General features: G+C 36.2%; 2 protein-coding genes across 2 annotated transcripts; one reads left to right on the top strand and one right to left on the bottom strand.

Moving 5' to 3' along the window:
• The first annotated feature begins 2,559 nt into the window (after positions 1-2,559).
• Positions 2,560-13,417, top strand: LCTL (lactase like). Its single transcript, XM_014952678.1, has 13 exons — positions 2,560-2,698; positions 3,543-3,703; positions 5,511-5,598; positions 5,860-5,966; positions 6,258-6,386; positions 6,852-6,947; positions 7,651-7,705; positions 7,799-7,960; positions 8,425-8,699; positions 9,058-9,184; positions 9,644-9,843; positions 10,456-10,519; positions 11,814-13,417. The coding sequence occupies exons 1-13, from the start codon at positions 2,560-2,562 to the stop codon at positions 11,927-11,929; spliced, it is 1,719 nt and encodes a 572-aa protein (XP_014808164.1). The 3' UTR covers positions 11,930-13,417.
• Positions 13,418-13,550: 133 nt separating this feature from the next.
• LOC106894188 (protein zwilch homolog) lies at positions 13,551-16,041 on the bottom strand. Its single transcript, XM_014952712.1, has 5 exons — positions 16,031-16,041; positions 15,495-15,631; positions 15,109-15,204; positions 14,901-15,019; positions 13,551-13,943 (listed from the first exon to the last, which is right to left on the bottom strand). The coding sequence occupies exons 2-5, from the start codon at positions 15,563-15,565 to the stop codon at positions 13,852-13,854; spliced, it is 378 nt and encodes a 125-aa protein (XP_014808198.1). The 5' UTR covers positions 15,566-15,631; positions 16,031-16,041; the 3' UTR covers positions 13,551-13,851.
• Positions 16,042-16,047: the final 6 nt, after the last annotated feature.

Here is a 16,047-nt window from a genome sequence, read left to right as displayed (position 1 = left end):
AATCAAATTCAGAAAAAAATAACTGATGGAATCCTCTTTGGTGCAACTCTTCTATAGATTTTCTGCATTCAGTACTATTTAAGACAGATAAATAACTGAGGGATTATTCTGCTTGGACTCAAGATATGTTAATTGGATTTTCTTTTCACAGGATGACATTCAGTTACTGAAGGAGCTGAAAGTTAATCACTATCTGTTCTCTATCTCATGGCCTCGGATTATGCCCACTGGCATCAAAAGTAAGCACAGCAATTTTACCATATTCTTGTCAGTTTTAGTAGGCGAGTAATTTTACTCCTGAGTATACCATAGTTGTTGAACATTACTGTAAAATAGATTTATGTTACCTTGTCTGCAGAACAGTTTAACAATTACACATCCATTACAGAACCCCCATCTCGGTAATGTAAAATTCCTTGGTTAAAATGTTTAGATTTCTAGTCTTTCAGTTACTTGAAAAACAGTCCAGGTGATTTCTTGTCTGTGTGTTTCATCAGCAGAGCAACTGAATGAGAAGGGAATACAGTTCTACAATGATACAATTAACAGTCTTCTGGAAAACAACATTATCCCTATCGTGAGCCTCTACCACTGGGATCTTCCACAGGTCAGACAATACTTAAATTAGTGAAATGTTTAATATAAAGACTTTGGCTAGGAAATTTATTTCTAAGTTTAAGGAGTATGTGCATTTTAGAGTCTTTAAAGATACCTGCATGCTTTTAAGTGAGCTTGTAATGACTTTGTATTAATTTGTATTTTATATGTATCGCAGTTTATACACACTGAGATTTGGAAAAACCACCTCTGAGCTACTGAAATACAAATAACAGTCTCCGTTAATAGGCAGCTGAACTTTAAATAAACCTATTGATTCTTGAAATTCTCATTTACAAAGGTTCTCCAAGAAAAGTACGGTGGCTGGCAAAATATAAGCATGATAAACTATTTTAATGATTATGCAAATCTGTGCTTTGAGAAGTTTGGCGATCGTGTGAAACACTGGATTACTTTTAGTAATCCTTGGGTAAGTTACCATCACTTTCCTTCCAATCGCTCCCCGTTACACAGTTCTGTTCCCAAAATTCTGTCAAAGTGACATTACGGGAAAGGAGGTTAAAAATTGGAGGGGGGAAAGACTTGTGCCATTTGGGCCCCAGAATCTCAGTGGCCTGAGTCTGCATGAGGGCAGAGTTTTAAGATATGAAATTCCAGTGAAGATTTGAAAAATCATCAGCTGGAGAGAGGCTCAGAGAGCAGAAAGGCGGGTACAACTTGCCCATGATGTGTTTCATCAGGGAACACAGCACGTTATCAACCAAGCAGTGGGGCAATTAGTTTCATAGTCTTCTCAATGCATACTATCTAGGAGGGGGGACTAAATAATCATTCACAGAACTAAAAGAACGACCAGCTCAAGCTGAACAGCTGACCTCCAAGACTGGGGGAGCTGGTTTTTTCCCCACAAAGACATAACCGTAAGGAATTCTTCTACAAACAAGAGAAAAGAAAAAGCTTATTATTTTTCAAGACTGCGTCCTGAATATCTGATGCAAAATTATGCCATGTAAAAACAAAACCCTTGGCCTCCCAAAAATCTCCCAGTGAGATCTCCCTGCCAAATACCATCCAGGATACAGACATTTGCACCAAGAGAAAAATGTCTACAAATACCCTATTCAAGAGCAAGTGCAATTACGTATGAATGTATAGATCACTCACAAAGCTAATTTTGCTTACAAAGGAAAATACCTCATTGCTAAAAGATTCGTATGATTAAGCTAAACCTTTTCCTGCAGCATCGACTGTGAATACAAAAGGAATGTTCTTTTTTGTTTTGGCTGTAAGTGAACAAAATGCTGTTTTCAACTGGATGTTTCTCACGAGTGTTTGTGACAGCTGGATTAATTCCGTGCAATTATTCTGTGGAAGTAAATTTACTCTGAAAGGCCCAGTAAATTTCTGGCAGTTCAGAGGAATCTCCCAGTTAGGACACATCCACCGTGAACACCACCAGGTAAGCCAGGGGGAAAGTAAAATAACTCAATCTATAATCAGGGTAAAAAGTAACCCAGCTGCTAGAGAACAAGAGAGTTAAAAGGGTGTTTTATAATACCAGCCTAACAGTCTAAGCTTGATAAATCTCTGCATTATTGGAGTAGCTGTTTCCTCTACTGCATTTGTAAAGGTGTGTGTATTTGTGCAATTCTTGAACGATTGAAATAATTTTTAATGCATTTATCAGGCCAAAGAGCAAAATAAAATACTGCTTTTGATTCAATTCAATAACATTATGGAAAATATGCAAGGAGCGCTACTAATAGTTACAATTTTGCATTTCATTCTTCTCTCATTTTCATCACCCTGCCTGAAGCTTAACTCTATCTTCCATTTAGCCCAAGTTATACTTTTAGCCTTCAAAGAAAATAGTACCCTTTCAGCAGAACAAAAAAAAAAAAGCTTTTTGATCACCCTAAGCCCTACTTTGTAGAGTGGCAATATTTGACAATTGCTCTTCTATTTTATCAGGTGGGAACTTGCAGAGAAAACCTTGCAGTGATGGAATTAACAATGCTGAAGACTTACATTTTGAGAATATGGTACCTGCTCATGCCGGTAATACGGCTGAACACAGCTGAGGATTTCCAGTGGACAAAGAATAATCCAGGCTCTTTCTATTATGGCACTTTTCCAGCTGGTACTTTTAAACTACACTCGATTGTGGCTTTTATAATGCTTTAGATCTACTTGTGTGTTCGCACCAGAAAGCTACCTAAAGGTTTTCCTTGTCCTTCCAGGGAAATGGCAGAACCAAGCAACCAGATTCTTGCAGAATGCATACTTAGTGTCAGCTTCTGCACCTCGCCCTGGAAAGCCAAGGATTCATATAACCCTGCACTTCATGCAGTCACTTCAAACAGTGAACACTAACAGATGAATCTTTCATATCCAGATCTCCCTCATACATACTCACCCATTTCGTTCAACCAAAATCAAAACTAAATATATATAGGCACTGGTTTGTTTTCATGCTCAAGGTTTTAACTGGCTTATGAAATGCATTAATCATGTCCTTTTGTATAATACTAGAAAAATAATCCAGAATCTTTCTATATATTTTAGATAACAACAGCTAAACTTGCAATTCTTAAAAAAATCCCTAAAAACTAGCAGGCAGAAATTATGTGGGAACCTAACTTTTTTCTTGCAGTAAGATACTTCTGTGACGCTACCAAAGCACTACCTCATCACTGTAAAATAACATTAACAAGGTTTGGTATAAGAAAGAATTAGATCCCTTTTTCAGTGCATCAGAAAAGGATACCTTTAGAATATATCACGTTTTCAGGCAGTCCCTTTTATCGATAAAGTTTCATGTAGAAAACATTGGCCTCTCGTTCAGCAGGGATGCAATCACCCATTTCACACCAGGCTACGCAGCTGCGAAAGGGCATCGATTACTTTCTCATATGAAAATTTAGTACGAAGAGCAGCTTTGCAGGAAAATGTTTAAATCCTAACTCCCTTCTTTTTACCTTTAGGCTTTTTATGGGGTGTTGGAAGTTCTGCATACCAGACTGAAGGGGCCTGGGACAAGGATGGGAAAGGACCAAGTATCTGGGATGATTTTACTCACAAGAAAGGGAAAGTGTTTAGAAATGAAACAGGAGATTCGGCGTGTGATGGCTACTACAAGGTTAAGGTATTGCTAAAGGGGAACTATCCCTCTAGAAACATTCTGGAGTCATTTCATGATATTGATTTCACATTTTGAAATACCAGCAAAGCTGAAATGCTTTAGTTTCTCATTCAACTTAGGGATGCTTTTTTCAATTAGTTTAGTAAAATCTTCTTTCCAAATAATCTCATGGAATCAATAATGCCACAGCATTTCCCAAATACGCCTCAGTTTTTCAAGATTTTTGTGTCCAAAGAAACATTCAAAATTTTGTGGGAAGTCCAAATGCTTAGTTAGAACAACAATGAACACATTTGAACTTTGAATAAAATTAATATTTTTTTTGTGAGGACGAGCAGCTTTAAAGGTTTTCTTTATATATTTAAGAATAATAAAACCATCAGATGCTTTAATATTCAGTCTGAATGTTTTCCATTTTTTGGAATGGATAACAAATAAACAATCAGTGCAGCTCTATTACCAATACGCTGGGAAGTCCAAATGCTTAGTTAGAACAACAATGAACACATTTGAACTTTGAATAAAATTAATATTTTTTTTGTGAGGACGAGCAGCTTTAAAGGTTTTCTTTATATATTTAAGAATAATAAAACCATCAGATGCTTTAATATTCAGTCTGAATGTTTTCCATTTTTTGGAATGGATAACAAATAAGTAATCAGTGCAGCTCTATTAGCAATATGTTTCCAAGCTTAAAACTATCAAAAACAACTTTAGAATTACTGTCCTGGAGGAAAGACAGATACACAGCAAGAGAAATCCAAATGACTGTGATAAGCCAATATTACATAATTGGAATTCCAAGTACTTTGATAAAAGTTATATTCACAGCATCACAGAATCATTCCACTTAGGTTTTTCTGTATATGCAAAATCTAAGGGAGAACCTGAGGTCTCAGCAAGAACTAAGAGGAAAGAAACTAGTTATACCTTACTATCCTAAACTGGGACAATGCAGGAGAGAGATTTCATGTGATCTCTCTCAAACAAGTAAAAGCTTGAAAAAACAGCTTAATGAAAACCCACAGGGAGGCTGGAACTCCGAGGCTCACTGCGCTGCTGCATCAGATGAGACTGACATGATGATTTATTTTTCAGAGAGGACTCTGGCATAAATTACAGCATTTCATCATCTGCTCACTACTATGGGCTTGGTATTTTGAGATGTTTTCCAAAACTTGCTTAGATGTGTTCAGTTATGTGGTCCTCTTTATATAAAAGTGCTTTATAAAAGCACTCTATTTGCTTTCATCTTCAGAATTCTCTTTGTGTTGGCTCATATACCATCAATTTCTAATTTCATTTAATATCAAATGTGTAAGGTTTCTTAGAAAAAGAACATGTATTTATGCGGATTTTTTTTTGCGTGCTAACTCCAGTATAAACAGTAAAAGAAAGCCTGTGTAATCACATTTTCGTGCCTAAGCTCAAATGTTCTGAGGTCAAGATTTATGGCCTTATTTTTAAAACATATTCATTACATATTCTGACATAATATAATTGTGTTGCAGAATACCTCAAACCATTCTTCTGTTCTCTATCTGATGGTGAAAACCTTCAGTTTCCATAGTTGTTAACACAATACTTTACAGGACTTCTTTGGAAAGTGAAGAACACAAAGAGTAAAAGGAAGTACACAAGTAGAAAGCCACCATCTCAAATCAAATTCAGAAAAAAATAACTGATGGAATCCTCTTTGGTGCAACTCTTCTATAGATTTTCTGCATTCAGTACTATTTAAGACAGATAAATAACTGAGGGATTATTCTGCTTGGACTCAAGATACGTTAATTGGATTTTCTTTTCACAGGACGACATTCAGTTACTGAAGGAGCTGAAAGTTAATCACTATCTGTTCTCTATCTCATGGCCTCGGATTATGCCCACTGGCATCAAAAGTAAGCACAGCAATTTTACCATATTCTTGTCAGTTTTAGTAGGCGAGTAATTTTACTCCTGAGTATACCATAGTTGTTGAACATTACTGTAAAATAGATTTATGTTACCTTGTCTGCAGAACAGTTTAACAATTACACATCCATTACAGAACCCCCATCTCGGTAATGTAAAATTCTTTGGTTAAAATGTTTAGATTTTTAGTCTTTCAGTTACTTGAAAAACAGTCCAGGTGATTTCTTGTCTGTGTGTTTCATCAGCAGAGCAACTGAATGAGAAGGGAATACAGTTCTACAATGATACAATTAACAGTCTTCTGGAAAACAACATTATCCCTATCGTGAGCCTCTACCACTGGGATCTTCCACAGGTCAGACAATACTTAAATTAGTGAAATGTTTAATATAAAGACTTTGGCTAGGAAATTTATTTCTAAGTTTAAGGAGTATGTGCATTTTAGAGTCTTTAAAGATACCTGCATGCTTTTAAGTGAGCTTGTAATGACTTTGTATTAATTTGTATTTTATATGTATCACAGTTTATACACACTGAGATTTGGAAAAACCACCTCTGAGCTACTGAAATACAAATAACAGTCTCCGTTAATAGGCAGCTGAACTTTAAATAAACCTATTGATTCTTGAAATTCTCATTTACAAAGGTTCTCCAAGAAAAGTATGGTGGCTGGCAAAATATAAGCATGATAAACTATTTTAATGATTATGCAAATCTGTGTTTTGAGAAGTTTGGCGATCGTGTGAAACACTGGATTACTTTTAGTAATCCTTGGGTAAGTTACCATCACTTTCCTTCCAATCGCTCCCCGTTACACAGTTCTGTTCCCAAAATTCTGTCAAAGTGACATTACGGGAAAGGAGGTTAAAAATTGGAGGGGGGAAAGACTTGTGCCATTTGGGCCCCAGAATCTCAGTGGCCTGAGTCTGCATGAGGGCAGAGTTTTAAGATATGAAATTCCAGTGAAGATTTGAAAAATCATCAGCTGGAGAGAGGCTCAGAGAGCAGAAAGGCGGGTACAACTTGCCCATGATGTGTTTCATCAGGGAACACAGCACGTTATCAACCAAGCAGTGGGGCAGGAGATGGGGGGCAAAGGAAGGAAAAAGGGGACTGGAGAGGATGGAGATGTTGAGAGAGAGATGAATCATGCAGAAGAACTCAGGATTTAAGCCCACAGGATGGTAGGAAATGCATTAGCTCTGCTGTTCAAAGAGTAACTAACTCTCTGTATTGGCAGGCGGTGGCTGAAAAGGGTTATGAAACAGGAGAACATGCACCAGGACTGAAGCTCGGTGGATGCGGAGCGTACAAAGCAGCACACCACATCATTAAAGTAAAACTAAAATTGTGCTTTAAATTATGTGCAAGATAAGAATTTTCAGCGGACTAAGGTTTTTCGATTCTGCTCTTTAAACAGAAATATACTTTTGCAATGATGTCATTTCCAACTAGCACATAAAAATTATCACCTGACTTTAAACCACCAGCTTATATTCAGGTGTAGGATGAAATGCTGTGCTTGATGTGACACTGTTGCAACAACTTACAGTTTTCCCTTATAATTGAAGTGTCTCTCTCAGTATGTTTCAAACTGCTTGAATAAGAAAATATCCAGGCTACTCTGGAAACAAGGAGCAAAAAACAAGGAGTAAAATCCTGACCTGTTGAAATGAACCTGAATTTTGTGACTGACTTCAGTAAGGTTAGCTCTCGTAAAAATAAACTTTCACTTGCCTGAATAAATTAGGCAAAGGCATCCAAAGACTGCAGACACTGGACAAAACCCTATACTGAATGCTGCGTATTACCTTTGGGGGGGCCTCCTGGAATTTAGGGAAGGAATCTGGCATAAATGCTTTTTTGACATCTTACATGAAAGGAAAGCTTCCGCAATATACATAAAAGAAATTGTAAGATATTTTCAGACATACCTTAGTGCAAAAACTGCTATTGATCTTCACTAGCTTTCTATACTGACTATGACATAACAAATTAAAGCATGCATATGATTTATCTTTTTTTTTTTAAACTTACAGACTCACGCGAAGGTCTGGCACTCTTACAACACCACATGGCGCAGTGAGCAGCAAGGTAATAAGGATTCATTCTGTAATTATGCTTCTGTTTGTGTTAAGGGCTTAAAGATTATGCATAAACTGCAGAGTTGTCACTTTGTGTTTTAAGGTATGGTTGGAATTTCCCTGACTAGTGCCTGGGGTGAACCTGTTGATCCCCACAGCCAAACAGATAGAGACGCTGCCGAAAGATACATCCAGTTTCATTTGGGATGGTTTGCAAACCCCATCTACAAAGGAGACTATCCAGAAGTTATGAAGAATTATGTAGGTAAGCCCTAAGTCATCCTCCATTTTTAGCAGCCTCAGCAAGACAGGGGGTTGGTAAATATTTTTCTGGATTTTCTACCTAAGGACAAAGAACCAGCAGTTTTTAATCACTAAAGCTTGAATTTCTACAGGGTTTCACTAACTTCACGAGGCAGAATGGAGAAGACAGGCAATGCACCCAACAGCAGGGCAACTTCTGTTCTTGTTATGTTTCCAACCATTCTGTTGACATTTATCATGCTCTTTGGAGAAAAACCACCCCACTTGGAAGTCACTGTCTTCTCCATGTATTGTACCCAACTTACTTTTCCATACCAGAAAGGATGAAATATTATCTCTTCTTAAAAAAGCAGTCACACTAAACTGTCCTTTACACCAAGTTCAGGAAAACCGTATTTATTGTTGGTGAGGAAAAGAAAACAAATTTCTATGCTCCTCAGATGTTTCCTATAATTATTTTGATAGGTAGGAAGAGCGCCCAGCAGGGCCTGGGGACATCAAGATTACCAACTTTCTCAGTGCAAGAGAAAACCTATATTAAAGGCACATCAGATTTCCTGGGAATAGGTCATTTTACTACTCGTTACATCTTACAGAAGAGCTTTCCCTTTCTACAAGCATCCAGTTACCACACTGACTGTGATTTGGCTGAACTGGTGGACCCAAAATGGCCAGCTCAAGGACCTAAATGGTTATATTCTGTGCCTTGGGGATTCAGAAGATTACTCAACTTCATTAAGGTGATTACAGAGTTAACTCTTTCTAAGAAAGTGAACAAAACCTCTGGTGACGTGCCAAAGCTGCACTTTTTAGATTTTCAACAATTTCACCTCTATATGTGTCTCGTCATACTGGGAAGGTTCTTGGAGAAAAAAATCCCACCTTAATTTCAGTTCAGAAATCTACAGAATTCAGTAATTTTAAAATAAAAACCATAGTTAGCTTAAATTCCTTAACAACTTGATTTTTTCTTACTAAAGCTAAGTGTAAGTAAACCTAGAAATTTGCTTTTAATGCATTTTACTAAGAATCTCATGTTCTGTCAAAATAAGATGATTTTTTTTCTATGAACCAGTCTAAACATCTCTTTGTTTGCAGACACAGTACGGGAACCCTCTGATTTATGTGACAGAGAATGGAGTTTCTGAAAAGGTACAGTGCACTCAGCTGTGTGATGAATGGCGGATAGAGTATCTGAAAGGATATATTAATGAAATACTGAAAGGTAACTTTTAAAACGTTTTTTTAGTGCATGAGCTTTTTGATCGTTTTCACCTTCTGATTATTTTTTTACTCTTGTAATTTACATCATAGAGAAATAAATATTCACAGATCAAAATGGACAGCAAACTAGACTAACAAATTTTCACAAAAACGACAACCTAGCCAAGTGTACTGATGCTAATAAATACAATAACCTACACAAGACTTAATACTGTAGTAGATCATCAGTTTCCACTTTTAGAAAGGAGAAATTGCACCTAATTACCATTCTTCCAGAGCTCTAGTACCTCTAAGCTAAAGATAACATTTTCAAAGAATCTAAATTACTTTAAACTTTGCCATTTTTCTGTCATCCTCCCCATCTCTTTCTGGTATAAAACAAAACACCTACAGAACCATATTGTAAGAACAACAAACGTAGGCAACAAGTCCAACAGGATTCTGTGTATTCTGTTTGCAGCTCTAAATGATGGTGTTAACATCAGAGGTTACACTGCCTGGTCACTGCTGGATAAATTTGAATGGGACAAAGGCTTCTCTGAAAGATTCGGATTTTATCACATTGATTTTAAAAACAAGAACAAACCACGATACCCAAAGGCATCCGTTGCCTATTATAAAAAGATTATCAGTGCAAATGGATTCCCAAATTCAAGAGAGGTGATGTCAATTGGTAACTTTATTCTTTTTTTTCTTTTTTCTTCTATGGGGAGGTATCTCATTGAATTTCATGAAACAACTTGCATGAGTATGGTACATGAAATGACACTTTGGTTCTGTAAATTAGGGCTGTGTTAAATACACAGGCCTCAAGAGACAGAGAAAATGGAAACAAGACTCAGCTACTATTTCTAAAGCATTTCACAATCTCTAATTAGACATCCTGAAATGATCAAAAATTCTAAATCATAACTTACCAGTGCTCTGTCAGATTTGTAGGCAGAAAATTACACATACATGCTACTTTATTGGAAAATAATACGGAATATATTCTGTGCTTTTAAAAATCTTATTAAACAATTAGCTCTAAGAAATATATTGCAATAAAAATCACAAAGATACAAAGGAGCTTTTCAGAAAAATCATGTGTTGAGAGAATAAAATAGTTCCCAGTCAAATGTAATGGACAGATGCTCAGGGACAGAGAAGAAGCTACTGTGAATAAGAACATTTCAGTCTCATTGGACAGATGCTCAGGGACAGAGAAGAAGCTGCTGTGAGTAAGACAGAACATTTCAGTCTCACAGAGCTGCTGTATGTCAACCTTCACAGGTGGAAAATTGGTATCGGACGGCCATGGACACGTGCTCTACCACACACCAACTCCTTGCTACAGGTATTGTATGTCTTCTGTTTTGTTTTATAAAAGCAATATTAGGTATCTTTCAGATTTTAAACTTCTCTGCAAATGCTATTAGCAGGTCCTAAAAGGAATTTTCTCCCGAAAGCACAATTGCTTTAAAATACAACAGCCTCTAAAGAAAAATGTTTTTATTTACTCTCTTCAACTATAAATACTGTAGCTAAAGAGATCATCTTTGGATGTTAATGGAATACACAGACTGAAAGAGTTAATTATTTAAAACGAAGGCTAGGGATGAGAGCATTCTCCTTAAAATAATAAAAGTGCTAAATTCTTTTTCAAACATAAAACAAGCCCAGTTAATTCAAGAAAACCATGCAGACAGAAAACATCTAAAATGTTTTACTTCTACATACAATTAAGTAATTAAAAAAAAATGGGCTAAGTACTAGCCTAAGGTAGTGTTAAGCCTCTTTCTGCTCTTTCCTGCTCCTGGTAACAAAGCCAACAACAGCAAAACTTAGAGCAACTGCTCAAGAATACACAATCCAGCACATTTCACCTCCAATTTCCACGGAGCCAGGCTCCATAATCCATCTCACTTCAGACCTTCCCAGTGTAATTGAGGACCTTTCATAATTGCTGAACTAAGAGAACAGCCTACCACAGTGGATTTCTGAAATTTTTAAGAAAGATGAAACAAGTATTAAAGTCTCATATGAAGGATAAGATAAATTCCACGTGGTAGAGAACATCAAAGCAGTCATCCTAAGTTTATCCTACTCCACCTCAGCTGCTGGGTTAGATGTTCTGTGTGAATTAACTGTGTTTACTGAACTCTTTGAAGCTTATCTGCGGAGCAAAATTCTACAAAATAAAACCCATTTAATTTTTCAAAGAGCTACAAAACAATCATAAAAAGGATCAAGTGCTTCCCAAGGATTTCTCTGGCAGTTTTCTTTTCTACCCTTCCCTTGGTGGGAGGAGGTGGGGAATAAAAATCAAAGGAACAGTAGGATACTACTAATGCACTGAAGCTAATTCAGAGTAAACACAATGTCTGCAGCCCTTTGAGAACTGACATATCTTCAAAAAATTATCTTAGAAAGAAAAAAGGAGGGAAAACTGTCAGGGATCCAGCTTTTGCAGACATATGAAATTTTGTTTGTTTGTTTTGTTTGCTGTTTATGCCAATGTCAACCTTTAACAAAATCATTTTAGCCATAATGTCCAAAAAAATCTTTAATCTATGTTAACGATAAGTTAACAGTTAGTATGCTCCAGAAGATTTAAATATCTTACGTATTATTCATTTCTCCAATTTTAGATTCCCTGATTACTTACATGGAAATGGTGACAGAGATTGTTCTTCCTACAGTTTTCACACTCTGCATACTCATCAGCGTTGTGCTACTAATATCCTACCTTCGAAGTCATAGATAAAATTGCACGCTTACGCATATCTTCATTTTGCATAATAAATAAAATGCAACTGTCTTATTATATTGGTTAAAGTTTACCACAGATGCCTCTTTTTATACCACTGCAAAGATAAAGAAATATTACTTTACCTGCCCACCTAGCACTTTTATAGGTTTTTATCCTATTCAATTCCCAAAACAATGTAATTTTTTTTTATCAAAACCTCAAGTATATTCCTTTCCTGCATTACATTTTACTCATTTTAAGTCGCAGATTTCATGTTTCTTATTATTTTGGAAACTACTATACATTTTGTTTACCAGAAAAAAAAAGGTTAGCTAAGATTAAAGTGATTAAATATTTCTAGTACAAGTATCAAGTGATTAAAAGCTGTCTGCAAAGTCTGATTTCAGTCTGTTCATGAACAGACTTTTAATTAGCATGTAACTGCTATTTGAAAAAGAGACAGACACAATTTTAAAATAGAAAAGGATTTAAATATTCCAAGAGCATTGCTTAAACATTAACTTATTATGTATGTCTCAAAGTTAGGATATTCTATGCCTTACTATTTAGGTGTGGAGAATTATTTGAAGAGATTAATCAAAGATGACAACTACCGAGTCAGATTTAAACCAAGGACTCTTATCTCTCTAGTTTTGTTCACATGGAACTAGATTTACCCCATTCAACTTTATAATATATTACACACAGAATTGTGTATTATAAGTAATCCAAACACTTCCAGAATGTAATATTTCACCTCAAATTCACGTCTGCTGCAGGTAGGAACACGTTAAGTACATGATTATAAAACGTTTGCTCCAGAACATGGCCATCTGGCTGCATTTGTCCTTCTGTTGTGCTTGAAATTACTCCTCTAAAGCAAAGCAACAAACAAGTTTCCCATTTGGCTTGCACTGTATCTTCAAGAGTGTGTGTGCATACTGAATGCAGTACAGCAGCACATAAAATCCAAAAAAGGACCCTGTTCTGAGCTTCTCTTCAAAGACTACTAAACTGATAGTTATTAAGATGTAATATTAGGAGAGGGGTAAGAAAGATTTACTGAGGAGAAACCAGAAACGACAGAAATTTACAGTTTTAAAAAAGCATTAATACTGGGGTTTTCCTTATTCTTACTTATCAATAGGCAATAGCAAAACGTTTGTCTCAAATTATTTAATCAGCATATACTACACTATGTAATTGTTTAAAATTACACTACCAAAACGTTACATACCCTATCTAATCAACATAAGAACACATGCAACTGTCATCCCAATATATTTAAATGATGATGCCCAGCCAATTATACTGAATGGGGTTTTTTTCAAACTATTATGCAAAACTATACAACACTGTTAAACTAATTCACTTCACATTGATGGAAAAAATGAATTTGAAGAGGAGAGGGAAGTATATCCAAGAATACTCGAAAATATAAATACAGGGACAAAGAAAGTCAGACTGTCTGAAGTGTCCAGTGCCCTGGATGAACAGCTTCCCAAATACACCCAGATGATGCGATATCACTTGAGACCAGGAAAATAAGACAATATTGCTTGTTTTGTTGGGATAAGATAATCCACGCTTTGAACAGTGTCTGATTGCATTCTTAATGAATAAAAATAAAATGGAAAACCCCAAAGTGCAGAACTTTATTGCATGTTTGTAAATATACGAACAAAAATATCTACTATATTTTCAGAATAATTATACTGTACATTCATAATTGCACAACATTTATAAAAGACTAGATGCGTACAGACGAATTATGGCTGTGTATGTCAGACTTCAAGCACGCTAAAGAAAAGCACTGGGTAAGATGTACTGTTCTTCAAATGACACAGTGTTTCTAAATACACTGTTGGGCCACAGATAATACTGAACCTTCCCCTTTACTGTACCTTTCCAGCGCCTGCCTGGGGAGAAACACGCATTTATGTGAGATGCACCTGACTGCACTTAACCATTGCAATGTAATACATTCCTTCTTCACCACTTCCATTAACTGTGGAATCGGATAAGAGACCTGCACAGACAAAAAAAAAAAAGATGCAATTAGCTGCTATTTTTAGCAAGAGAAAATTCAGAGATTAGTTTGTGCAGCAGCTTCAAGAACGGAATCGGATAAGAGACCTGCACAGACAAAAGAAAAAGATGCAATTAGCACTATTTTTAGCAAGAAAAAATTTAGAGATTAGTTTGTGCAACAGGTTCAAGAATCGGTTTTGAAACCTCAGTTTCACTGAAAAAAGTATTCCGTGACAAAAAAATTGAGAACGACAGGGAAGCTTTACGAAACCTCAGTTTCACTGAAAAAAGTATTCCATGACAAAAAACGACAGGGAAGCTTTATTAAAGCATTACCCTCCACAACCTCACCCCAAAAAGGCAAGCTACTTCTGTACCAGTATATATGCTTCATTATTCCCCACTCTCATGCTTTTCACTTCTCTGCATTTGATTGCAGCAAAGCACATCTTCTTTCCTTAGCACCTGCTTGCTTCTCTAACTAGAGGCCAGTGTTCAATAACAGGTAAATCTCTCTTCAAACCCATTCTCAGATACACTGGCAAAGATTTAGATATAAGATATTGTGTAAAATATGTAACAATCAATTCATAACTGGAACTACTCCATTGTTTTAATGCTAAAAACATAAGAACCCATTCTCAGATACACTGGCAAAGATTTTAGATATAAGTTATAAAATATTGTGTAAAATATGTAACAGTCATGTCATATTTGGAACTACTCCGTTGTTTCAACTCTAAAAATGTAGCTCAGCAAAGATGAGAAGGTAAGAGTCACCACGTCATAAAAATCTTTTACACTCTACAAATACCATCTCACCTTTTTACTAAAAGACAAAACATCATTTTACTCTTGCTGAGTAAGAAAAAGTTCAGATCCACCGAACCCAGTATAACACCTGAATTTGACATGTGTGCTTTCATTATTTCATTTCACCACAAATATTTCTTACCTGTATTGTTTGATGTCATGTGTTCAAACGGAGGATCAGCACTAACTTGCCATGTTGTTTTAACCTCCTTCTGTCCGTGCCCACTACTCACGTCCACCTTCCATATTTCTGGGTGATCGCTGAGAGAATAACCAAGAAATGTCAAAATCCAGTCAGGTATTCAGTCACGTCTGAATGTTAATGCTGCAAAGATTGAAGTTTCTCTTACTTTTCACAGAACTTCTTGACAACTGCTGGTCTGATGGGCAGCTGAAACGTGTGCTTCTCATTTAGAGGGTTTTCCTTATAGTACTTGATGCAAATTCTACGACAGAAATCAACTAGTTTTAAACTTTTTTTGGACAGATGATTGCACAACACTGCATAAAACACGTGCAAAATTAACTATACTCGCAGATTTTATCATTTCCTTTGTTTTTCAGTTTTAGTCACAAAGCAAAATTTAACAGGAAGATCCAAATGTTACTTCTGCAGCCTCAATCATCAACACTAAAGGGCTGTTTTTCTTTTTTTGAAGAGTTTTTTTACAACTGTCAAAGAGAATCTATTTGTTACTGTCATTTAAAGAGCAAGAAGTAAAAATGAAACACTTACTGTGTCAAAGGGAAGAGGTTCTCGTGGTTAAACTGCAGTAAGACTGTACAGCTGACTATTATTTCCAGCATATGGTGAAGCTTTTGAACACGATGAACTTGTTCTTGTAGATCTACTGATGTGGAAATGAAGTAATCCTGGAACAACAAAGAGCTTCCACTCTTAACTCGACCCTCAATTTCTACAGACACACCACGCACCCTCAGTACATTAAAATAATTTTCCTGCTTCTTTTGAGAAGCCAAAATTTTAAGATTGGCCAGTAGAGTCAGAACAAAGTTCCACGCTATCAAAGTTCTCTGTCCTGTCTGACAATGACCCATATCAGATATCTAGGAAATTATATACGAATAAGAAAGCAACATCATGACATTTCTGCACTATATTGTTTCATCCTCATCATTTGCAATTCAGTTTCTCAGTCTTTAGGAATGGTACGACTCACGGCCCACCATCAGCTAAGTGTGCTCTACTTTATATTGCTTTCACAGTGGGAAAAAAAAAGAAAAAAAGAAAGTTAAAAGAAAGCATCTCACCAAGTAGGTTAATGTTG

The sequence above is a fragment of the Calidris pugnax genome, unplaced genomic scaffold (assembly GCF_001431845.1).
Source record: "Calidris pugnax isolate Ruff unplaced genomic scaffold, ASM143184v1 scaffold187, whole genome shotgun sequence".
Lineage (NCBI taxonomy): Eukaryota > Metazoa > Chordata > Aves > Charadriiformes > Scolopacidae > Calidris > Calidris pugnax.
Note: the sequence above shows the minus strand (reverse complement) of the source record. Positions and strands in the feature narration are given on the sequence as shown.